Raw genomic sequence first — 24,850 nt, forward strand, 5'->3', positions numbered from 1 at the left:
AGCATATACCATCCTAAAGACTTGTGCTCGTTGTGTTTTACCCTTACCACATTGTATAACCCATTGCATATGTTATTCTCAATTTCCCCTAGCCACATCCTGCCTTTGCATCCATTGCAGGATTCTATGCCACAACTCCTTGGTAAATCGACAGTTGACAAACAAGTGTTCCCTGTTCTCATCATGGTTTTGACATAAAGAGCACCCTAGATCTATAAATAGCCCCCATTGTATCAACATATCTGCAGTCAGCAATCTCCCATGTAGTTGCAGCCACATGGTAAATATAGATTTTGGCCTGGCATTGTTTTGAAACATCAAGCATTTCTAGTTAACTCTTGGTCTGTCTCCGAACAACTACAAGTAGAAGCTGCTGATCATACTCTTTCTTTGTTGCTGCTGATGCTGCACCTGTTGGAGTGTTGTTCTAGCATTTAGGATCTGTCTCATCATCCAACTTGCTTGTTGGGGAATTTCCACCTCTTCAAAGTATTTGTCTTTGATGTAGAAAGCATGTATCCATCTTATCCATAGTCGATCTTTCTTGTTTGCTACATCCTAGCAGACTTTAGCTAGAGCAGCATTGTTCCATCAATGCAAATTAATCAGGTTTAGGCCCCCACTTGATTTAGGTGTACACATTCTATCCCAAGCTACCAGAGCCTTTTTTGTGATCACATTTATCCCAGACCAGATGTAGCTTCTGCAGTATGAATCAATAATCTTCAAGACCTTTGAAGTTAGAGTAAACAACTGCGACCAATAGGATTGAATACCAAATAACACAGTTTGAACAAGCTATACTCGACCAGCATATGATAATTTCTTTGTTGTCCAGGAAAGGATCTTTGCAACTATCTTCTCTATCAAAGATTGCCATTATTAATGAAAGCTTCTTGGTAGCAAATGGGATACCAAGATATTTGAAAGGCAGTTCCCCCAATGTGAAATCAAAATATTGCAGTATATCCATTCTTACAGTCTGAGGGACTCCACCAAAGTACACTGAGCTTTTTCCCAGATTTTCTTGTAGCCCCGATACTTGGGAAAATTGACTAAAACATCTATGAATAGCAGAGATTGAAGGAATGTCACCTCTAGCAAATAACATAAGGTCATCTGCATAACTAAGGTGTTTGATCCCTAGTTTGGCACATCTTGGATGAAATCTAAAATTCTTTACTTCTTTGAGACTATTGAGATTTCTACTGAGATACTCCATAACTATGGCAAATAGGAAGGGGGAGATAGGATCTCCCTGCCTTAAACCTTTAGCAGCATCAAAGGGTGGGTGGATTCACCATTTATCATGACAGTATAGTTAACAGTGGTAACACACTCCATTATCCATGCTACAAATCTCATAGGAAATCCCAGCTCTATCAGGACCTGCTCCAAAAAACTCCACTATACTGAATCATAGGATTTTTGAAGATCAATATTGATCATACATCTGTCAGAAATATGTTTCCTTGTGTATGCCTTTACTAGCTCATGTGCTAGTATGATGTTATCAGCTATTCTCCTACCAGGGATGAAGCCATCATGTGCCTCACAGATGATAGAGGCAATGACTTGTTGTATCCTGGCTGCTAGCATTTTAGATATGAGTATATAAAGCATGGTGCAACAGATAATTGGTTGATAATCTTTGACTGTATTAGGACTGGGTATTTTAGACACCAGTATGAGAGTCGTGCAGTTAACAACTTTATATAATTTCCCAGTAGTAAAAAAGTCTTTGACGACTTGAGTAACTTCACCTTTAATGATCACCCATGCCTTCTTAAAGAAGTAGGCATTGTATACATCAATTCCTGGTGCTTTATCACTATCAATAGCATATAATCCAGCATAGATTTCTTGGTCAGTAACCTCAGCACATAGAGAAATCTTTTGTTGTTATGACAGGACTGGTCCATTTCTCATAACCAGTCTGTTTATAGCAGGGAGAGAATGTGCTGCTGATCCCATTAGTGACTTATAAAACTCAGTGATCTCCTGCTTTATGCTGTCAGGGTGAGTAAGCTTATCACCTGTGAGGGCCACAATTTCATTTACCTGTTTCTTCTGGCTTCTTTCCTTCATGACAACTGCAAAATACTTGGTGTTTGAATCACCAAGCCTAATCCATTTTGCTCTAGACTTCTGCTTCAATACACTTTCTTCTATGAGAGACCATTTCTCTAAATTCTGTAAGAGGCTCCTTTCTTCTTCAAGCAGTGAATCATTACATGATGTATTGATCTTCTCCTGTATGTTTCCTAATTCCACTCTGGCATGTTCAATCTTTGAGCTAATAGTTCTGAACTGTTCATTATTTAAAGTTCTGAAATATGGTCTTAGGGCCTTCAGCTTCATCCAAACATTCTTTATCTGGCAAGTAGCATATGATTGTCCCCAAACCCTTTCCATAATATCAATAAAACTATCATGCTCAGCCCAAACATTAAAGAATCTAAATGGTACTTTGCCATATTTTGGATCTGAGTGTAAAGTTAATGTCATGGGAGTATAGTCAGAAATAAATGGCAACCCGTATTCAGTAGTCATATGATCCCACTACATCATCCATTCAAAATTACCAAGTACTCTATCAAGCCTGCTACACACTCTATCTGCACCATGTTGCTTGTTCGACCATGTGTAATACTCTCCTATCCAGTGCAGTTCATTCAGTGATAGTGAAGTCAGGTAATCAGCAAAATCCTGAATTTCTGTATAGTTTATAGGATTATCCAGAAGTCTGTCATTAGAATACATTACAACATTAAAATCACCACATAGGAGCCAAGGTTTGGTAATTCTTACTACTAACTCCTTTATAGATTCCCATAATTATTTCCTTTGTTCCAGAGTATTACATCCATAGATAGCTGTAATTTCACAATTCACCACACTCATCCTATCATGTACTAAACAATGTATAAATTGAGCTTCTGTTCTCAGCAATGTAACAATATACCATTGGGCATCCCATATAAGCCACAATCTTCCATTTGGTGCATGTTAATATTTTGTAATATAGTTCCACCATGGGATTACATTTAGCATCACCTTGCTTGCACTATCTTCTTTGACTCTGGTTTCAACTATAGTTGCTAACTTTATTTTCTGGCTACTAATATATATTTTTAACTCTTTTTGTTTGTATCTCTTATTTACACCCATGATATTCCAGAAGATCCATTTTATTAGCAAGACATGTTACCCCTACCCTTATCAGGTGGTAGGGTGTTAACAATCCAACTTCCACTTTGTAATGTCTCAAAGGCATTTTTTACTGATACAGTTGACAGTGCTGGAAAATTTACCATATTCAGTTCAGGCATAGTTCTTGCAGCTTTACCCTTATCTACTGTTACATCCAAATTGTCCTTGTGTTGTTGTATAGGCGTTTGAAAATTGCCCTGCTTCTCTTGTGCATGAGCGCCAACAGTTATCTTCAAATTTCCTCTGCCCTGTGGACCTTCTTTCTTCTGCTGAGGGAGAATGTCTTGTGCCTGTTGCTGATCTTGGTCCCCTGGTTGGTTAGCCTGAATGTCTACTCCTTTCAATGGGCTTTTGTATCTCCATTCCATTGTTACCTTCTTAGGATCTCTTCTCCTTATAAGTTGCTTCTCTTGCTGATTGTTTGGTCGTTACTCTATGCCATAATTGTGCACTACCACTAGGCATTTCTGGCAATACTCAGGTTTTTAGTCATATCTGACTAGCTGCGTGAATTGCCTGCCATTAAGATCCATAACCACTAACTCTAGAGTCAACTCTTTAGTAATGTTTACTTCTATCATCATCCTCACAAAAGACACTCTAGTTTTCTTTGTAGTACACTCATCTGCATAGATAGGAGTCCCAATTGCACTAGCCATTCTTCTTAAAGAATTATGACCCCAACAGTTCATAGGCAACTTAGGAAATGGGACCCACAAAGGAATCTCTGTAGGAAACTCCTCATTGAAGTCAAAGTCTAGTGTCCAAGGCTTTAAAATAATAGGTCTATTGTTGATCGCATATGGCCCTGAATAATAGATTTCCTGCATGTCTGCTTCATTCTGAAATTTAATGATGTAGTAGCCCTCCTCATATAGGTATAACTCGGGTTCAACAACATTTGCCCAATTCATCCCAATATATCTCTTTATAGTGTTGTAACCTGGCACTTCCCCAATGATATAAGCTATCACTGCACTTATCCACTTCTCCGTCTCTAGATCAATTTTGTCTTTGTCTAATTGCACTACAATTTGGCCATCAATAATTTGTGGAGGTATGTAAGATAACGACATACCATTTTCAACTGCTCTGTTCCTTTGAAATAGATTTGTCCATAGTTTGGGCTTCGTAGCAACTGCCTCATCAGGCTTAGATTATCCACAATCACCGATCCATTAGCAACACGCACATGATTCACTGTCTCATTGCTAGAGATTATTGTTCCGTTACTTGCATGTTGGATATGGTGCTCCTCAGGACTGTTGACTTCAGTTGCTATTGGAGAAATGTTCAGATCTAGCCTCTTTTTAACGCTAGAGCTTGTTGATGATGATCCCGCTTCACAGCTCATTATCCCCATTGCCATTCCAGTTTCCTGCACCACCTGTTTGTGAGAAGGTGTGCCTAATTGATCCTTCTCCATTCCATCAACTTGGATTCGAGCACCCACAGAGCTACCAAAGATAACTATGGGGTTATTCTTGGGCATACCACGCCCTCATCCCCGTCCCCATCCTCTTCTGTTCTCCATGGATGAGCACAGTCAGCACACATTAACTATCATGTGCCGAGAGCATGAGCGAAGGAAAACTTCTTCCCTAAACTATTCCATCACCCTTTAAACAATAAAAATGCCTAGAGAGTTTTGCTAAGTCTTATAAAAGAACGTATGTTATTGCATTCTACTTCTACTAGTGACTTTCACATAACAATTTTAAAAAAATACCGAAAATTAATCGAACCGTACCGATAACGAAGAGAAACCGACATGATTGAGACGGTTACGAAAAATATAATTTTGTATACATAATAGAATAATTGAAAACTTGATATGGTATAAATTTTATAAAATAATCGGTCGAACCGAACCATTGACACCTATAGCTGTAAATACTTCCGAAAGTGAATCTTTTGTGACGACTTGTTCGAGCGCCACCAGTGTACCAGTCACAAAAGTTAATAGAATAAGTTTACAAAAAAGGATATGCAAGATAGGTCGCCACAAAACTGTTATCGCTTAGGCCTAGTCGCAACAATAACTATTTTCGCACATTTGTAAAGCTATTGCACCCCCAACCCAAGTAGCAACCTGGACGAAGTTCTGTCGCTAGGAAATCCTATTTTTTCAACAGCTACAATGATTCAAAATTCTTATAAATTTCCAGTGACAACCTAATTTTATGAAATTAATATACATATTTAATTATTTCTATCAATTTCCACTACTAAAACAATCTTAAATTCCGACGGAATATTTCCGACCAAATTAAGGCAGTCGGAATTTCCGACCGTTTCGTCGGAAATGTTATTTAAAATGAATGTTAATTTATTTTTTATGTTTGGCTCCAAATGTGGAATCTTTCCATCGCTCAATTACGCAGAAAATATCACGATCATATTTTTTAGGGGTTACGACCGACTCGGTCACAAAAGTAAAAAAAAAAATATTTCGACCGACTGGTCCGAAATTATCAACAAAAATGAGGTATGACTGGTCAACCATTATCAGACCGAATCGATCGCAATTTGAAAATTTAAAAATTTTAAATTGCGACCGATTTGGTCACAATTCTGTTTTAGTACAGCCTCCCCACCCGATTTTTCCTCTTTCTTATTTCTTCACTAATTTTTTTCCTCTCCTCTTCTGCCTCCACTCGCTTTATTTCTTCTCTAGAAGGTAATAAAATCAATTTCTCTCTCACTCTCACTCTCATTCTCACTCTCACTCTCCCCCAACCAGTCGACTCCCCTCTCCCTAAAAATAATTTCCCCAACTTTTTAAACCTGTTTTTGGTGCAGTGAATCCAGCGGCTCTTCTCCCTTCCGGTGGTGGTCCGACAATGTCTTCTTACCTCCGTTAGCAGGTCAGGTAGTCCTCTTCTACATGTAATTATTTTTGCATTAATTTTTGCAATATAGTATGTATAAATTAGCTATATAATTTGCAATATAGAATATATAAATTAGCAATAATTTTTGCAATATAGTATGTATATCACTTGTTAAAATTTTGCTCTTTTTGATTAATTAGCTATTTTTTCTTTTTAGTTAGATGTTCTTGTAAAAAGAGCTAGCATACTTGTATATATCCAATAGTAAATCAATAAAAAAATTAGAAGCTTATGGGTATTTTCTCCAATTATGAAATTCTTGTTTCTATAAAAAAAATAATTTAAGTGCTAATACTTCTCTATTGGAGTTGAACAATATTTTAAAGAGTTAGAATTTGTATACATTCAAGTTAGATTAGTTAAGAGTTGAACAACTTAGTGTAACGACCCGACTTATCATTTTGAGTAATTACTCTCCTCTCTACTATTTGAAGTCTCGAATAGCTTCATATGATGTATTATGACTTGCAAAATTTGAGGTCGATCGGACTTGATTAGCTATATTTCGACATCGATTCTTCAAGAATACGTGGTATCCCATTAAGCAAAAGAGCTCTAAATTCAGTTTTGATTGAAGCATTAGATCCGTATTGATATTTTGGAGCCATAGCAAAAAGAATCATTGAATTCGGACATCGTATGAGAGAGTTATGCCCATTTTCGTATCGGAAAAGATTTTCCGTCGCCGCGAGCGCTCAGGGTAGCGTGGGGCGCTAGCCCTGGTGCTGGAAATTTTTGGGTACTGAAAACAGCACCACAGGCAGCGCCCCATGCTACCTGTGACGCTCAAAAATACCAGAGGCTCTATAAACGGGTTTTTTTTTTTTTTTTTTTTTACCTTTTTGACAAAACTAGAGTTGGGGAGCTCAGTTTGGGCGATATTTGGGAAATTTTCACGAGTAAACATTGGGGTAAGTGTTCCTTATCCTATATTGATTATATTTCATGATTCCATACTCATTTACATCATGAATCCGTTAATTTATAGAAGAAAAATTAGATTTTTGTAAAATCTTCCAAAAATGTAAAATGAAGATTCGAAGGTCAATCCGATATCGGAATTTGATAAAATTGGTATGGGTGGACTCATAATTGAATGGATTATCGGATTTTGTGAGTTTCATCGAATTTCGAGACGTGGGCCCCATGGGCGATTATTTTTTGTTAAATTCGGATTTTGTTGGAAAATTAGTATTTTCGTATGGAATTAATTTCTATAATTAGTATACACTTAAAATTAAATTAATTTGTTAGATTTGAGGTGTCCGGAGGTCAATTCAAGCAAGAAGGCGATTTTTGAAATATCGGCCTAACTTAAAAAAGGTAAGTATCTTGCCTAACCTTGTGTGGGGGAAACTACCCCTTAGGATTTGAGTCATCTATGTTAATTGTAGTCTGTGTACGCGAGGTGACGAGTGCATGCTCGGACTTATTTGTGGGAAATTGACCTTTTAGGGTTCTTAGGTCCTTATATTCACTGTGTATGAAGTTGTTCTTGATACGATTGAGTCATTATTTGCTAGTTTCACCTCTACATGCTTTGATTAGAGATAATTACTTTAGGATTCATCCTTACTGTCTACTTGATCCTGATTTGACTTAACTGAAGATTTTACCTCCTCTATCGTCATGCTTTATTTTCATAATTGCTTATCTTTAATTGAAATTATTATTATCTCATTCTATAATTGTTTAGTCTTAATTGAAGTTATGATTATCTTTTGTTGCTTACCCTTACTTGAATTGTTGAATATCCCTCGTAATTGCTCAACCTCAAAAGGAGTTTAGATAACTTATATCTTAGTTGACTTTCCTTTATTTTGAACCATTTGACTCGTGTTGGCTTCTTATTGTTGACTTGAATATTGTGGAATCGTTGCTACATTTTTTGTTTTGTTTTCACTTGTTAAGTTGTTATCCTTGTGCCTAGCATTCTTTACTGTAGTTATTCCTTGTGAATGAATTCTACCGTTCTTATGATTTAAATTTTTGAGTTGATTCACTCGTCGTACTTTGCATTTATGACATTATTGCTTTTGTACTTGTTGTGGTGATGTACGACCTTTCTGTCATGTTATAGTTGTTATCTCTATTGTTTGTGCTGCATATTTATTTTGGGACTACGGACGTATTCCGGGAGATCCTCCAGCACTGCATATTTATTTTGGGACTACGGACGTATTCCGGAAGATCCCAGAACTGCATATTTAAATTGGGACTACGGACGTATTATGGGAGATTCCCTTGTCTTGCATATTTACTTTGGGACTACAGACGTATTCCGGGAGATCCCCATGTCTTGCATATTTACTTTGGGACTACGGACGTATTCCGAGAGATCCCTCGTACTGCATAATTAATTCGGGACTACAAGACGGTATCCTGATAGATTTCCCTTGTGGTTATATCTGTGTTCGGAGCTGATAATCTTCCATGCTTAAGTGTCACAGGGTGACTTATACTCGAAGGATATTACTTGAAAAGTTATATTTGAGAAGTATTTATCCTGAAGGAACTATGTTTGAAGGATATATATTTGAAAGGATTATACTTGAAAAGTATTTATCTTGAAAGAACTATGTTTGAAGGCTAATTATTTAAAAAGTTTATATTTGAAAGGTTTTTATCTTAAAAGAACTATGTTTGAAAGATATTTATTTGAAGGAAGTATATTTTAAAAATAATTTCTTGTTGGAAAGGATTATATCCTAAAGATCTCAATTTAAAATAAAAACTTACGGGTGAAAGTTTACACTTTAAGGATTTGACTAATTTATTGGGGTTTGTTGGCTGAGACCTGATGAGAAAACTATTGCAGCTGCTGAGTTACTACTTGCCTTTACTGTATTGTGATTTTCGGATTTGGGTTGTGTTTTCGTTCATTCTTTTGTGTCTTATTCTGGTGTTCCGCTGTTACTTGCTATTTTTCCTTCCTTATTGCAGTTGCTATGTCGTTAGCCATATCGCGGGGTCCTTATATAGATGTCATGTTCTGACATCCCTACACTTATGCTTGTTCAGTTTATTCGACTAGTGGATGTCTTGACTAGTCCACGTCACTACTTTACCGAGGTTAGTCTTGATACTTACTGGGCACCGTTGTGGTGTGCTCATACTACACTTCTGCATATTTTGTACAGATCCAGGTATCGATTGTTAGTAGTTGTGCGGATCCTTGCTGAGAAGACTCAAGGTAAACCTGCCGCTATGTTCGCAGGCTTCGGAGTCACCTTCCTATTTTGTAGTCATACTGTTTACTTTATTTCAAACAATTATATTTAAAAAATTATAGTAAACTCTATAGAGCTTATGACTTATACTACCGGTTTGGAAAAATTGTAAATTCTGTAAAGATTTCCATATCGAGACTGTTAGATTTCCTCTATTATTGTTGTTATTCAGTAAATGTTAGACTTACCTAGTCTCTAAGACTAGGTGCCATCACGATACCTAACAGAGAGGAATTTAGGTCGTGAAAAGTTGGTATCAGAGCTCTAGGTTCATAGGTACTACGAGTCATAAGTGAGTTTAGTAGAGTTTTACGGATCGGTACGGAGAGGTCTGTACTTATCTTCGAGAGGCTACAAAACTGTTAGGAAATTTCCACTTCTTTCAATCCTGTCGTGCGGAATTTGTTGAATTTGTAATTTTAGCCTTTGTATCTCTATTTTCTCAATGATGGTGAGGACACGTGCTACCGGATCAGCTGAGCAGACACCCGTGCATACTGCTAGGGCCGCAAGAGGTAGAGAACGAGGTAGAGGCCAAAGAAAGGAACGTGCCGCGACTAGAGCACTTGTCAGAACAACAGTTGAGGAGCCGCCAGTAGCTCCAGTTGGGGGATATGTACCAAAAGCACTTGTTGTTACCCCCGGACTTCAGGAGACTTTAGCACAGTTCCTGAGTATGTTTGGTACATTAACTCAGGCGGTGTTGATCTCTGTTGCATCAAATATTTCGCAGATTGGGGAAGTAGCTCAGACTCTAACCACGACTCCAGAGGAGCATGTTCACATTGGTCAAGTTACGGGTGTAGTACCGGTACAACCGGTTCAGCCTGAGGTCAGGCCAGGGGCATCAGAAGAAGAACAAAAGAGAATTGAAAGGTTTAAGAGGTATAGTCCACCTACTTTCAGTGGCACAACTATAGAGGATGCCCAAGGATTTCGAGACAATTATCACTATATTCTCCGCACCATGGGTATTGTGAAAATGAACGAAGTTGCCTTTACTACATTTCAACTACCAGGTGCAGCATATCTTTGGTGGCAAATCTATGAAGAAGGTAGAACAGTCGATGCAACACCACTAACTTGGGCTAAATTTTCGGAAAAGTTCTTGAAAGAATTTGTTCCCCAGACTCTCCGAGATGCGTGGCGCACAGAGTTTGCACGATTGCGTCGGGGCACTATGACAGTGTCAGAATATGCTATCAGGTTCAGTGAGTCGGCCCATCATGCACCTATCTTGGTTCCTACAGTTAGAGAACGAGTCCGCAAACTCATTGAGGGGCTCGAATTTGATATTAAAAAATGCATGGCTCGAGAGTTGTAAACTGATACTACATTTCAACAAGTAGTGGAGATTGCAAGAAAGATTGAGGGTGTTTTAGGCGAGGAAAGGAAGTCTAAGGAGGCCAAAAGGTATCGAAGATCGGGAGGGTTCAGTGAATTTTACCCTTCAGCTAGGACCCATTATAGCGGAGGCTCGATCAGCCGGCCAGTTCAGTCCGCACATCAAATTACTCGGGGTGCTCCAGTAAGTTCTTATAGTGCACCACTGACACGAGATTATTATAGTGGTTATTCTAGTTATCCGGCACAGACTCAGTACGAGCAGCCGCGACCTCAGAGGGGCTGTTATGAGTGTGGTGACACTAGGCACATTATGAGAGATTGTCCCAGACTCGAGAGAGGTAGATTTTATCAGAACACTCAGACTATGGGCCTCAGTGAAGCTACTACCCCACGTGCATAGCCAGTTAGGGGTGGAGGAAAGATGGGTAGAGGGAACCTAAGAGGTGGAGGCCCGACCCGTTGATATAATCGTTATGATTTGGCTGAGACCGATACACCAGATGGTGTCGTTACAAGTATGATACTGATTTGTTATAAAAGGATAATTCTCCTTAATTTGATTCGGTTCTGAATATTGAGGTGAGTCCCCCTATTATGCTCCGCTTATGGGTGAGCATCATAATTTTGTGAACCATTTATATGTTTATCCCTGATGGAAGGTTTGATGATGTTAGCCCATGTCTATCATTTTATTTTTGGGCACCATTGAGGACTATAAGTCAAAAAGTAAATTTTATTACTCACTACAGTGGGTTTTGATGTGATTTCGGGATATTTGATTCCAATTTTATGAATTTTATGCCCTATTGGAATAAGAGGTTCATTATGTGTTGTAAAAATTATTTACAAATTTATGGAAAAGAAGAAAGAAAAGAAATTAAAAATTTCAGTTGGCACAATGTGCAAAATACTTGTGATTCGGAGTTGAGGATGAGATCCTCGCATTTTTATATGATCTGAAATATTGAAACCAGGCTACAAACCACGGTGGAAGTTATATAAGGACGAGGTCCTTGTGATGAAATATTTATGAGTTTAAATTCTCCCTTTGTGAAGTTAAATTTGTACTATGGTACTAATAGGGAGTTATGCTTGATAGGCTTATGTGATAAATATTTTATGCGTTTCTGTGCCATAATTGTACTATAATTATTGAGCTTTAGCCTACGAGATAAGTGCCCAGGTGGCGTTAAATGTGACTCATTAATTCGGATAAATAATTATGAGGTATTCATGCCTCGCATGTTGCTGTCAGTGTTACGAGAAGTTGAAATGAGATTTTGGTTAATATGAGGTTAATTGGCGATGTTGTAATCGATTATGAACAACTATTAAGACCAGAGATGTGGCGATGAGCATACATATGATGTTCTTCATGTCCTGATATCATTATGTTAATGCAATGCTTGTAATGTTGAGATTAGTTTTATGGATATATACCTTGTGGTATTTTATTGGGTTGTGAAGGTGTTGTTAGGAGTTGTTTTGGTGTTACTCTGGCAGGTGGATAGACCCAATTATAGGGGAGACTCTACCGAAATTTCTGAAAACTTTGGGAGTTAGTAAAACTTGGGGGAGTGAGATTTGCAAAAGAAGAGATAAATTATGTTATGTGTTTGAGGGCGAATGATCCTAAGCAGGGGAGAATGTAACACCCCAAAATTATTTTGAAGTACCTCAACACTATCAAGAAAGTTGATGTGTGCGTAGGCACGAATTGCTATAGCCAGTTGAGACTAATACCATGCGTTGATATAAAAATCAGGCCTTTTGAAAATATTTGAAGCACAAGAAATTTAGTCTTAAAGTTTACAAATATGGATAAAAGGAATAATCTCAATTGAGATGGTGTTGTCGGGCTTATGTCGAATAGGGTGATGTGGGACCACCCCTGGGTATGCGCGCGGTAAGATGGAATAGTGATTTGATGGCTTGGAAAAAAACTCTTGGCACGTTCGAGGACGAACATATGTTTAAGTGGGGGAGAATGTAACGACCCGGCTTGTCTTTTTGAGTAATTACTCTCCTCTCTACTATTTGAAGTCTCGAATAGCTTCATATGATGTATTATGACTTGTATGCAAAATTTGAGGTCAATCGGACTTGATTAGCTATGTTTCGACATCGATTCTTCAAGAATACGTGGTATCCCATTAATCAAACGAGCCCCAAATTCCGTTTTAAATGAAGCATTAGATCCGTTTTGATATTTTGGAGCCATAGCAAATAGAATCATCGAATTCGGACATCGTATGAGAGAGTTACTCCCATTTTCGTATCGGAAAAGATTTCCCGTTGTCGCGAGCTCCTAGGGTAGCGTGGGGCGCTAGCCCTGGCGCTGGGAATTTTTGGGTACTGGAAACTGCGCCACAGGTAGCGTCCCACGTTACCTGTGACGCTCAAAAACACCAAAGGCTCTATAAACGGGTTTTTTGACCATTTTTGACAGAAATAGAGTTGGGGAGCTCGGTTTGGGCGATATTTGGGCGATTTTCACGGGTAAACTTTGGGGTAAGTGTTCCTTATCCTATATTGATTATATTTCATGATTCCATACTCATTTACATCATGAATCTATGAATTTATGAAAAGAAAAATCAGATTTTTGTAAAATCTTCCAAACATATAAAATGAAGATTTGAAGGTCAATCCGATATTGGAATTTGATAAAATTGGTATGGGTGGACTCGTAATTGAATGGTTTGTCGGATTTTGTGAGTTTCATCGGATTTCGAGATGTGGGCCCCATGGGAAATTTTTGAGATAAATTTGGATTTCGTTAGAAAATTAGTATTTTCGTATGGAATTAATTTCTATAATTAGTATTCATTGAATTGAATTAATTTGTTAGATTTGAGGTGTTTGGAGGTCAATTCAAGCAAGAAGGCGATTTTTGGAATATCGGCTTAACTTAAAAAAGGTAAGTATCTTGCCTAACCTTGTGTGAGAGAAACTACCCCTTAGGATTTGAGTCATCTATGTTGATTGTAGTCTGTGTATGTTGATAGTAGTCTGTGTACGCGAGGTGACGAGCGCGTGCTCGGACTTATTTGTGGGAAGTTGACCTTTTAGGGTTCTTAAGTCCTTATATTCACCGTGTATGAAGTTGTTCTTGATACGATTGAGTCCCTATTTGCTAGTTTCACCTCTACATGCTTTGATTAGAGATAATTGCTTTAGGATTCATCCTTACTGTCTACTTGATCCTGATTTGACTTAACTGAAGATTTTACCTCCTCTATCGTCATTCTATATTTTCATAATTTCTTATCTTTAATTGAAATTATTATTATCTCATTCTATAATTGTTTAGTCTTAATTGGAGTTATGATTATCTTTTGCTGCTTACCCTTACTTGAATTGTTGAATATCCCACGTAATTTCTCAACCTCAAAAGGAGTTTAGATAACTTATATCTTAGTTGACTTGCCTTTATTTTGAACCATTTGACTCATGTTGGCTTCTTATTGTTGACTTGAAGAATGTGGAATCGTTGCTACATTTTTTGTTTTGTTTTCACTTGTTAAGTTGTTCTCCTTGTGCCTAGCATTCTTTACTGTGGTTATTCCTTGTGAATGAATTCTACCGTTCTTGTGATTTAAATTCTTGAGTTGATTCGCTCGCCGTACTTTGCATTTATGTCATTGTTGCTTTTGTACTTGTTGTGGTGATGTACGAGCTTTCTGTCGTGTTATAGTTGTTATCTCTGTTGTTTGCGCTGCATATTTATTTTGGGACTACGGACGTATTCCGGGAGATCTCCCAATATTGCATATTTATTTTGGGACTAGGACGTATTCCCGGAGATACTCCAGCACTGCATATTTATTTTGGGACTACGGACGTATTCCGGAAGATCCCCAGCCCTGCATATTTAAATTGGGACTACAGACGTATTCCGAGAGATCTCCCTATCTTGCATATTTACTTTGGGACTACGGACGTATTCCGAAAGATCCCCCGTACTGCATAATTAATTCGGGACTACAAGACGGTATCTCGATAGATTTTCCCTGTGGTTATATCTGTGTTCGGAGCTGCTAATCTTCCATGCTTAAGTGTCATAGGGTGACTTATACTCGAAGGATATTACTTGAAAAGTAATATTTGAAAAGTATTTATCTTGAAGGAACTATATTTGAAGGATATATATTTGAAAGAGTTATACTTGAAAAGTATTTATCTTGAAAGAACTATGTTTGAAGGCTAATTATTTGAAAGGCTTTTATCTTGAAAGAACTATGTTTGAAAAATATTTATTTGAAGGAAGTATATTTCAAAAATAATTTCTTGTTGGAAAGGATTATATCCTAAAGATCTCAGTTTAAAATAAAAACTTACAGGTGAAAGTTTACACTTCAAGGATTTGACTAATTTATTGGGGTTTGTTGGCTGAGACCTGATGGGAAAACTATTGCAGCTGCTGAGTTACTACTTGCCTTTACTGTATTGTGATTTTCGGATTTGGGTTGTGTTTTCGTTCATTCTTCTGTGTCTTATTCTGGTGTTTCGCTGTTACTTCGCTGTTTTTCTTCCTTATAGTAGTTGCTACGTCGTTAGCCATATCGCGGGGTCCTTAGATAGATGTCATGTTCTGCCATCCCTACACTTATGCTTGTTTAGTTTATTCGACCAGTGGGTGTCTTGACTAGTCCTCATCACTACTTCACCGAGGTTAGTCTTGATACTTACTGGGCACCGCTGTGGTGTGCTCATACTACACTTCTGCACATTTTATGCAGATCCAGGTATCGATCGTTAGTAGTTGTGCAGATCCTTACTGAGGAGACTCAAGGTAAACTTGTCGCTGCGTTCGCAGGCTTCGGAGTCACCTTCCTATTTTGTAGTCATACTGTTTACTTTATTTCAAACAATTATATTTAAAAAATTGTAGTAAACTCTGTGGAGCTTATGACTTGTACTACCGGTTTTGGAAAATTATAAATTCTGTAAAGATTTCTATATCGAGACTGTTAGATTTCCTTTATTATTGTTGTTATTCAGTAAATGTTAGGCTTACCTAGTCTCTAAGACTAGGTGCCATCACGATACCTAACGGAGGGGAAATTGGGTCGTAATACTTAGACGCAAATAAACGTTTAGGGTTAATTTTCGTATTAGAATTTTACTATTTGTGTAAATGAGAATGTACTAGAGCTTTATAGCAAGAGTGTAATTGTGAAAAAAGTTATAATGCTTTAGGGTATTTTTTTCCGGCTCTTCGTTTGGAAATTCTCCATGCCCTATCTATGTGTTAATTATTTATTATTGGAACGAAATAAAGAAAATTCAGTCAATTAAGTATTAAAGCGCTATCGTATGCTAATTTGAAATAAATTAGATTAATTTAGATGTTTTAGGACTTATTTGTCTTATAATAGTTTAATGTATCTATTAATATTGAAACCACCCAAGTATTATAGTAAAATATATATTTAAACTATTTAGATTACCTTTGGGAGAATCTAACTTAGTAACTAGTATAAATAAATAAATATGTCAACTTCTAGATTTTTTTTCTTTGTGTAGATGGTATTTGCACATCGTAGATGGATGTATAATAGGATTCATCCCAACCGTGTGGGGTTAAGGGATGAATTTAAAGGAGTTGTTAGATTTATTGCTAAGGCAAGGACACTTGATGATTTTCGTATTGTAGGGACGATTAGGTGCCCTTGTATGAAATGCAAGTTTGTTAAATTATTGGGAGAAGATGTTGTTACATGTCATCTTTTTAAAAAAGGATTTATAAAAAATTATTATATGTGGACTATTCACGGGGAGAATCTTGATAGTGTAAATAATGTTGATTTTTATAATTCTTTTGGTGGTGAGGAGGTTAGTCCTGTAGTGGAGAATAATGTTGAAAATTCTAGATTCAGTGACATGATGAGGGATGCCTTTGAGATGTTCCCAAGGGCTTAATCTGAACCAAATGAGGAGGCTAAGCGATTTTTCAAAGAGTTAGATGAAGCTAGTTGTCCGTTGTATGAAGGCTCAGTGCATTCCAAATTGTCTGTTGTTGTTCGATTACCTCAAATTAAGTCAGATAGTTCAATTTCTCAAGCGGGCATGAATTCTATCATTAGGCTTATTAATGAACTTAATCCGAGTAATATTGACCTACCCAAAGATTTCTACACGACAAAAAAATTGGTTTCCAAGTTGGGTCTTTAATCATAAAAGATGCATTGTTGTGAGAATGGTTGCATGTTATTCTATAAAGATGATGCATCTCTAGAGAATTGCAAATTTTGTAACAAGCCTCGTTACAAGGATGTCATAAATGATAAAAAGAAGAAGATCCCAGTGAAGGCGATGCACTACTTACCCCGTATACCAAGGTAAAAGAGGTTGTGCGCATCAATGAGCTCCGCTCCCCATATGAGATGACACTATGAGCATAGAAGGACATATGGTGTTCTATGTCATCCATCAAATGGAGAAGCATGAAAGCATTTGATAGGGTGTCCCTGGACTTTACTAATGAACCAAGAAACATTAGGTTGGGATTATGCGCTGATGGATTCACTCCATTTGCAGTCTCTGTTGCATCATATTCATGTTGGACGGTGTTTGCTACGCCGTATAATCTTCCACCCGAGTTATATATGACAAGTCCATATTTGCTTCTAACTTGTATTGTTCCAGGTCCACGCAATCCAAAAATGTTAATTGCTTACATGCAGCCTTTGATTGATGAGTTGAAGTTGTTGTAGCATGAAGGTGTGGAAACATATGATGTATTAACTAAGCAAAACTTCATATTGCGTGCTGCTTTGATGTGGACTATAAATGATTTTCTTGCTTATGGAATGATGTCCGGGTGGTCAACTGCCGAAAAATTAGCTTGTCCGACTTGTATGGAAGATATAAAGGCATTCACTTTGAAACATGGAGTTAAAAACACATGGTTTGACTGTCATCGATACTTCTTGCCAATGGATCATGAGTTCAAGAGAAATACTAGTGCATTTACGAAGAACAAAATTGATTATGAGGAGCCACCGTCCGTCTTGTCTCCTGAAGAGATTGGGAACAAAGTTAGGGATCTACATAAGGTAACAGAGTATCCCTTGTCTGATAAGAAACGTGGTTATGGTGTTACACATAACTGGACTAAAGCAGAGCATATTCTGGAAGTTACCTTATTGGAAGTACAATCTTCTTCGGCATAATCTTGATGTCATGCATATTAAGAAGAACTTTTTTGACAACTTGTTTAATATTATGATGGATGTCAACCTAATTTTCTGAAAATTAATATACATGTTTATTTCTATCAGTATGCCTACCAATATTAAAAGCATATAATATTATTCAACAAATACCAACAATATTTCTCAGCTGAGTATTATAGATGCTTTCATTATTAAAAAGTCAATTGAATATACAGTATATAATACTCAATTGTCCTTTGTCTTTGTACGCTTATACATTTCACCCAAAAAAAAAACATTAAGTGCCTTCAACTCTTCCTTTGTTGACGCCATTTAAATCGTTTAAGAACCTTGTCCTTATTATTAAGGAGGTGCATAGAAGCAAATTTCTGGAGGATTTCATGTTAGATATCAACTTACAACTAACACCACAAAGAAGATGCAGCCTAGACACAATAGTTTTTTCATTCGAACTAGAAACACCATGGCTTTTGTCAACAAGGAGTCATAGTTCACATAAAAGATATGCACTCACAAAACTATGTATCAGCTTGCAGTGAGACTTGTTCCTTGCCCTCTCAACATTACTGAGGCTCTGAGGCTACCAAACTACGACTCTTTATCTCTTGTTCCCAAGAAGAGGCTCTCCAAGACTCCCTTGCGTCCTTCTTGAGTTGGAAATGTCCTCGCTAAACTTTTTGGGGTTTTGTCCTTGCTTGCTTTGCCCTCCCTGTTGAATCCAATTAAAAACATCAGTAATTTATTATGCATCAGCTTTTTGCAAACAATAAAACAGAAAAGTTCATTCACAAATGCAGAAACATAGGACTCCCCTCTCCCATCACCATTATTAGTACGATCACAAGGTAATGATCTATAAGGAGAAGCAAATATCAAGGAGGAAAAGTGCTTTAGAGATTACCAGTAAAGCCACTTAAAACTTGTCCCCTCCTCCCCCCAAAGGTGATATATAAGAATGCATAATCAAAAAGAACAATTAAAGTATTATTGAAGGATATATTTAGAAACAGAATGTGCTGCTAATCTGCAATGCAAGAATTTATTGCAAGTTGATGATTTCAGGGTCCCGATCTGATACTCCACTCTTTCGTTTTGTTTCCCTTTTATTCCTTGAGTGACTTCTCCACCAAGAAGCCAGTTCTTGCAAAAAGCAAAGCATAATGTGAATGGTGGGAGGTCACACAGAATCGACCTATTCATAGTGATTCTATGACAAATACATGATACCAACTATCTGTGGTTTGTCTAGTTCCTTAACTTCAAGAAGCCATTTTATTGACAATTGCAAAATAGCTCTGTGTTTTTTTTTTTCCTTCAAAAGAGAGGAATATACCTATCATAGAACTACTTGACTAGTTTTAGTTATAATTCAAGATGAAGCAGGTGCCTATGAAAAGCTCTAACCATATGCTTGGAATCACTAAGTATGTTGTTTACTATCAAATGATGCCACAGTCTGGATCTATTTTTTTTGCAACTGTGTATCTAGAAATAATAATGTTGAACATTAAATTTTTAAATAATTCACCATGTATCAATGAATATTGTCTAGTGTGTACACAATTTGCACTTACGACTCCCTTTTGGGCTGTTAACCTCCGAATTGATGGAGCTCGTGCCACTGATGAAGCTGCTGCTGCTGCAGCCACACGTATCCTGCAAAATTTTGAAGAAAGCTACAATCAGCTCTTCAATAACAGTCATTATATTGAGTGGGTGAAACTAAAAGTTTTCCAGCTCTCACACACCTCTTATGTACATCAACATACTCGTCAGTCTCGTCTACTATTTCCTCCTGCACCAATGACAATTTTTGAATGTAATTTCCATCAGTTAGTCAAATGTGTAAAAGAAGTAACAAGAAACTAGAAGAACCCAAGGTCACCTGTAAAAGTTCTTCAAAAACATCTTCCAAAGTGATAATACCTATTACTTCAGCATCCTCAATATCATCTGACGACTGATGCGATCCATTTATCAGAGCATCACCAGATGACTGCACTGCCGGTACTGTAGCCTTCTCAATATCAACGACGACACTATCTGACTTTTCATCCTTTGCCATCAAAAGAGAGGTAGTTACACTAGGATGTCCATTGGTGACTGCACTGTCGTCAGATTTCTCTTCCTCAACTACCAATGGAGGTTTTTTGGTTTTCCCTTTAAGCTTCACTACTGCAGCCATATGACTGCTACCCTTTTGGAACTCGTTTAGTATGTCATATAGTGGCATATCAGCTGGAACTCTGAAAAGATGATTGGAAAACAAGATTTAACTAGTTCATATACATGTTAGAAGGCAGCAAGTAGAGGAGTAAAAAGCTGATACCGCGGAATTCTGCGGATAGAAACAGCACTAACTGGTGTCTCGGTTTCCGCGCGAACAGTAAGAAGACTTTTTACCTAACATTACATTAAAACTATCACAATTTTACTGGAATAGCAAGATTACAAGTGCTCTGAAGGTGAGATCCAAAACTCACCAGTAAAAGTCCAATAATATTCTTCGGACTGCCTGAGTAGACTGGAACTCGGCTATGACCTCGAGCAAGAATTTTACCCATTGCTTCCCTATATTAGGGACTCAAAAGATCCATTAGTGAACTACTAAAATTCATCTGGAAAATATTTCCAGGGTTAACATCCAAGATATACAGCTGCTTTCAGTTTATATGCATAGAGAATTGAGAAGTAAAAACAAAATTATAACTTATTCTATCAAGCAATTCATGCACAGTGAGCTAAGCCCTGCCACAATAATAAATGAAAGCACAAATATTTGTTTGATATAACTTCTGTAAACAGCTACCAAGAAGTTAGCACAATATACAGCTCATCTGAAAGAGGATTTTTTCTTTTTGTCAAGTTGTCACACATCGAGGATTTGGGATTAGTCTCCTTATATGGTCTTGGCAATTCTCAGCTCATGAGCTAACTTTTGGGGTTGAGTTAGGCCCAAGGTCCATCTGTCAAAAACATTGTAAGAGTCAGACCCAGTCCAATTTCTGGTTAACCCGATGTGGGCCCCATATTATGTTGTCTATGCTCTAGTTGGTAGGTGTTAAGTTGTCCCATATTGGTTGTGGGATGTGAGATTGCTCTCATTATATGGTCATGTGTAATTCTCACCTCATGAGCTAGCTTTTGGGTTGAGTTAGACACAAGGTCAATTTCTTCACATTTTCTTTTGTTGGAAAGAAAATACGAATGGTGTTCATACGTCACACCTAAGGTTCAGTTGGCAAGAGCTAGCCTTTAATTCAAATTCCTTAGAGCCCCGCCCAGAGGAAGAGGAAAATTAGGGAAAACATGAAGAGGATAATTTTGCCTTGTTAACTATGGTGCAGTACTATTTAAACACAATATCACATGCCTGTGACCATTCAATCTAAACCCTATCAACAACCTGATTTAAACATCAAATCTTAACCTGATTTAAACATCAAATCATGGCATGCTACGATTAAAAAGTTTCATTGCGAGTCTCCGAAGAGTGAAGGAACAGTTGTGTCAGCTGATTATTTTTCCTTCAGCTATAGAACAAATAAAAGTCTTTTAACAAGAAATTAGCCATCAGCTGAACTTTGGCAATCTAGCATAAAAAATAGCAAAACTTTTTCCTTGATAGTACTTATCAATCGCAAGATCATAATAAGTTGCAGTCACATTGGAAAAGAAAAACAGTTAAAACACTTGTTACTCCAACACTCTTTAAGTAAAGTAAAAATGGTGTGTAGATACTTGATAACAGAATCTCATGCCTTGGAACTAATGACTTCAGAATCAAAGAAGCTTTGCAAGACTCGAAGAGCAGAAAACTAGGTTTGAGTAATACAAAATCTTGGAAGAATAATGGCACCAATCTCACCAGTCCAGCTTTGAATTGACATCCAAAGAAAATGTTGACTCAATGGGTGTCATGGCCTCCTTAGCAGTCTATCAACAACACAAAAGCCAAACAAAAGAGAGCTCTGTCATCACACTAATGTATCAAGGTTATCAAAATTAAAAAAAGGAAAGAGGAGAAAAAAAGAGAGTCAACTAATTCTTATCGGCTCAACTAGCAAAAGAAAGGGCCAAGAGTAAGTATTATAGGTAGTAGAGGTCTGTCTTAAACCATGAATCTCAGGACACTGATAATTTAGGCAAAAAATTCTAATTGAAAATTGAAATCTCTTCTCATGATGTGTTTTCACAGCTACAAAGGATTCAACAAGAAACCAAGGATGTTTTAAAATCCAAGCATTATTAAATATTAGTGCATAAACCTTGGTACTGGAGAAGCATGGAAACAGTAAGACAGCTTCAGTGTCCGTACCTTCTCAGTTAAATCTAATGCTCCACTAATGATTGTTGTTTCATCATGTGTAAGTTCACCTCCCTTGCCGGCCTGCAGAACTTCCCCATTAAAACCATGGTTTCTAAAAAGCAAAATGAACAAGAAATAATAATAAACTACTGGTTCTACAGTCTTATTAGTACTGCAAATTAAGGATACAACACTGACCTCTTGACTGTGGATAGAAACAAGAGCTTTTAACTGAGCTCGTCTAAATAGTACTTCATTATGTCCTAGTACGCAGTCTAGGATCTGAAATACAGACCATCAAAACAGAAGTCAGTGGTAGAAAATTCACAACATAATTTTGTAAGAGCTTAAAAGAACTTGACCATTAGTCAAGAGATGCAGAACATAGAGAAGAGCAAAGCTAGAAGCTGGTGTTATAGATTTCTTGATAAACAGATTTTAATTCTTATCAGCTAAGAATATTCTAAGGCTTCAACAAGAATTCGGAATCCAAAATGTTTAAATAACGACACTCCTTTTAAGTAAAGAAGGAATATATTTTGGCATCATTCATTGACTAGGCTATCTTTACTTTTGGTACTTCTGCCTTTCAGAAATCCAGTGGCTTCAAGTAAAAGAGCATACACGTCCTGCTTTATCTTTGAAACAATTAATTCAAAACTGCAATAATCACCTTCCCTATGGGGTATGCAATTGGGTAGCATATGACCATCAGAACACGAACAAGCCAAACAAAGTTTGCACCCACCGCAAGTCCATACCTGGTACATATTGCTTGAGGAATAACCTGCAAAACCAAAATAAGAGGAAAATAAGTTCAGCATGCTAGGTCTTAAATGTTGAGATCTTAATTGAATTCAAGTGGTTCAATTTACCTCTCCAAACACCAAGACAAAAGTTACTGATAGTATAATGGCCACATATTGGTTGAACATTTTGTCGAGGTATATGGGTAGGGCCTAGAAATTGCATGATTGGAAAAGAAGCAAAGATCAGCATCCTCCTCAACCACAATATGTGTCTTGAACTAAGTAAATTCCATAAATCATAATAATTTCTTCTTATTTAATCTAGGCAAACGGAGTCTTAATTTGCCTTAGTATTTTTTGGATTCATTAGTTCAATTTACCCATGTCGCTAAATTGAGTTGTGTCTCTCTCTCCCGACACTCCACCCCCTTTTAAATGTTTTTAAGCATCAATTTGTCTCGAATAAAGATCTAATCTCTAAACAGTATTTGCAACACTCTGTGGTAGAAAAGCTACATAAGTTCCAAAAATTTGTTCAAACCTAAATACTTTTACTGCAGATACCAACTATGCAAGTAAAGTTTCTCTTTGGTATTTGTCGCTCTTTCCGACTCTCACTATGTACCTATATTATGCACATTGGTTGAAATGTCCCATCTACTCTTGCTAACGCCCCTTCTCAACTCCCTTCCCCCCCCCCCCCCCCCCCAAAAAAAAGAAAAAACACGTACTCTGCATGCTTTGCAATCACATGTTATAGAGTTTTAGTAAAGACATCCTAAAGTAAATCAAGAAGCCAAGTTCAGTTGTTACCTCCATGGCAGCGGCATTACATAGAAGTAGGGTCACAAGAAGCTGGTGTTGCTTCTGAACAACGGGAAGTATTGTAGCTGAAAAAGTGAACATTCCATTAGAAGTAGAGGTTATGCACTGATAAGGATTCTCCCCAAGAATGAAACTGTAATTCAGAACTGATTAACTTTAGGCTATTTCTGCATTTATATCTAATCACAAGATACCTTAGATTAAATATAGTTATATGCAGGAATAATGTTGATACTGTATGCAGGAAATTATCACCTTACTCGACTTGATGTTCCATTCAATGAGCAAATCACAATGTGCAGAGTAGTTCTTATTAATAATTTCAAATCACTTTATTATGAGTAACAGGACTCAATCGTGGACTAAATTTTAACAGAGAACCGACAAAATTTACTGAATCCAATGGATAATAGCATTGTGAAACAGAATCAGAATCAGTTAGCAACATAAATATTCTGCTAAAAAATTAGGTACACTGATTAAAAAGGTGACAAGTTCATCAATAAGTTAAGAGTAAATAAAATTAAAAAACCTGCTTGCTTTTTCTCAGCGGGGGTGCCACTTCGCTGAAGTATCTCGAGATCAACGAGGCCCAAAGACATGAGGCCTAATGTCAATCCGGACATAATTCCGGCGAACAGAACTAAAAAACATGAGATCCCGGCATAGACGAACCAAGTGACTGTCCCAAATGCTATTTCTGCCTCTAGGGAATTGAGGCCTCTCGTTGCCATTCGAACCACTGACACTGCATTGATCACCTGCATACTTTTGTTCTTTTTAAACTTCCCCTCCTTCGACTGCTTCTTCTTGTTCAAACTTGAACCTTCCTTTTTTTTATTCGTTCGGAGATGAACTTAGAATGTAACAGTGTAAAAAACAAATCCCCTTATTTCAATTATTAGGAGCTAGTAGGAGTAGTAATCAAGGAGAAAAGACACGTGGTGGAAACTTGGACGACTTGTTTAAATTGGAGAAAAATGGTAAAGAAGTGGGTCCCTTTTGTCGGCCCTTGTTTGGATTTGAGTTGCTATTTTGGTACATTTACGATTAGAAAAGTTGGGGGCATATCTCGAATTATCTTTCGTTGCTATTTTGGTAC

General features: G+C 37.3%; 1 protein-coding gene across 3 annotated transcripts; it reads right to left on the minus strand.

Annotated features, from left to right (window-relative positions):
- Positions 1 to 16,959: 16,959 nt before the first annotated feature.
- LOC107782795 (DUF21 domain-containing protein At4g14240) lies at positions 16,960 to 24,609 on the minus strand. 3 transcript variants are annotated; one of them, XR_001647326.2, is made up of 14 exons: positions 24,281 to 24,609; positions 23,737 to 23,813; positions 23,050 to 23,133; positions 22,848 to 22,961; positions 22,373 to 22,456; positions 22,184 to 22,255; positions 21,734 to 21,801; positions 20,349 to 20,436; positions 20,195 to 20,268; positions 19,751 to 20,111; positions 19,614 to 19,660; positions 19,440 to 19,521; positions 18,380 to 18,574; positions 16,960 to 17,707 (listed from the first exon to the last, which is right to left on the minus strand). XR_001647326.2 is itself a non-coding variant. In XM_016603730.2 (13 exons), exons 1-13 carry the CDS (start codon positions 24,513 to 24,515, stop codon positions 18,464 to 18,466), a joined length of 1,497 nt encoding a protein of 498 aa, XP_016459216.1. In that variant the 5' UTR covers positions 24,516 to 24,609; the 3' UTR covers positions 18,177 to 18,463. The 3 variants fall into 3 exon arrangements, 2 of the variants coding, with proteins under 2 accessions (XP_016459216.1, XP_016459217.1); XM_016603730.2 differs by lacking the exon at positions 16,960 to 17,707 and having other exon boundaries at positions 18,177 to 18,574; XM_016603731.2 differs by lacking the exons at positions 16,960 to 17,707; positions 23,737 to 23,813; positions 24,281 to 24,609 and having other exon boundaries at positions 18,177 to 18,574; positions 22,852 to 22,961; positions 23,050 to 23,309.
- Between the last annotated feature and the right edge of the window lie 241 nt (positions 24,610 to 24,850).

Source organism: Nicotiana tabacum, chromosome 22, assembly GCF_000715075.1.
Source record: "Nicotiana tabacum cultivar K326 chromosome 22, ASM71507v2, whole genome shotgun sequence".
Lineage (NCBI taxonomy): Eukaryota > Viridiplantae > Streptophyta > Magnoliopsida > Solanales > Solanaceae > Nicotiana > Nicotiana tabacum.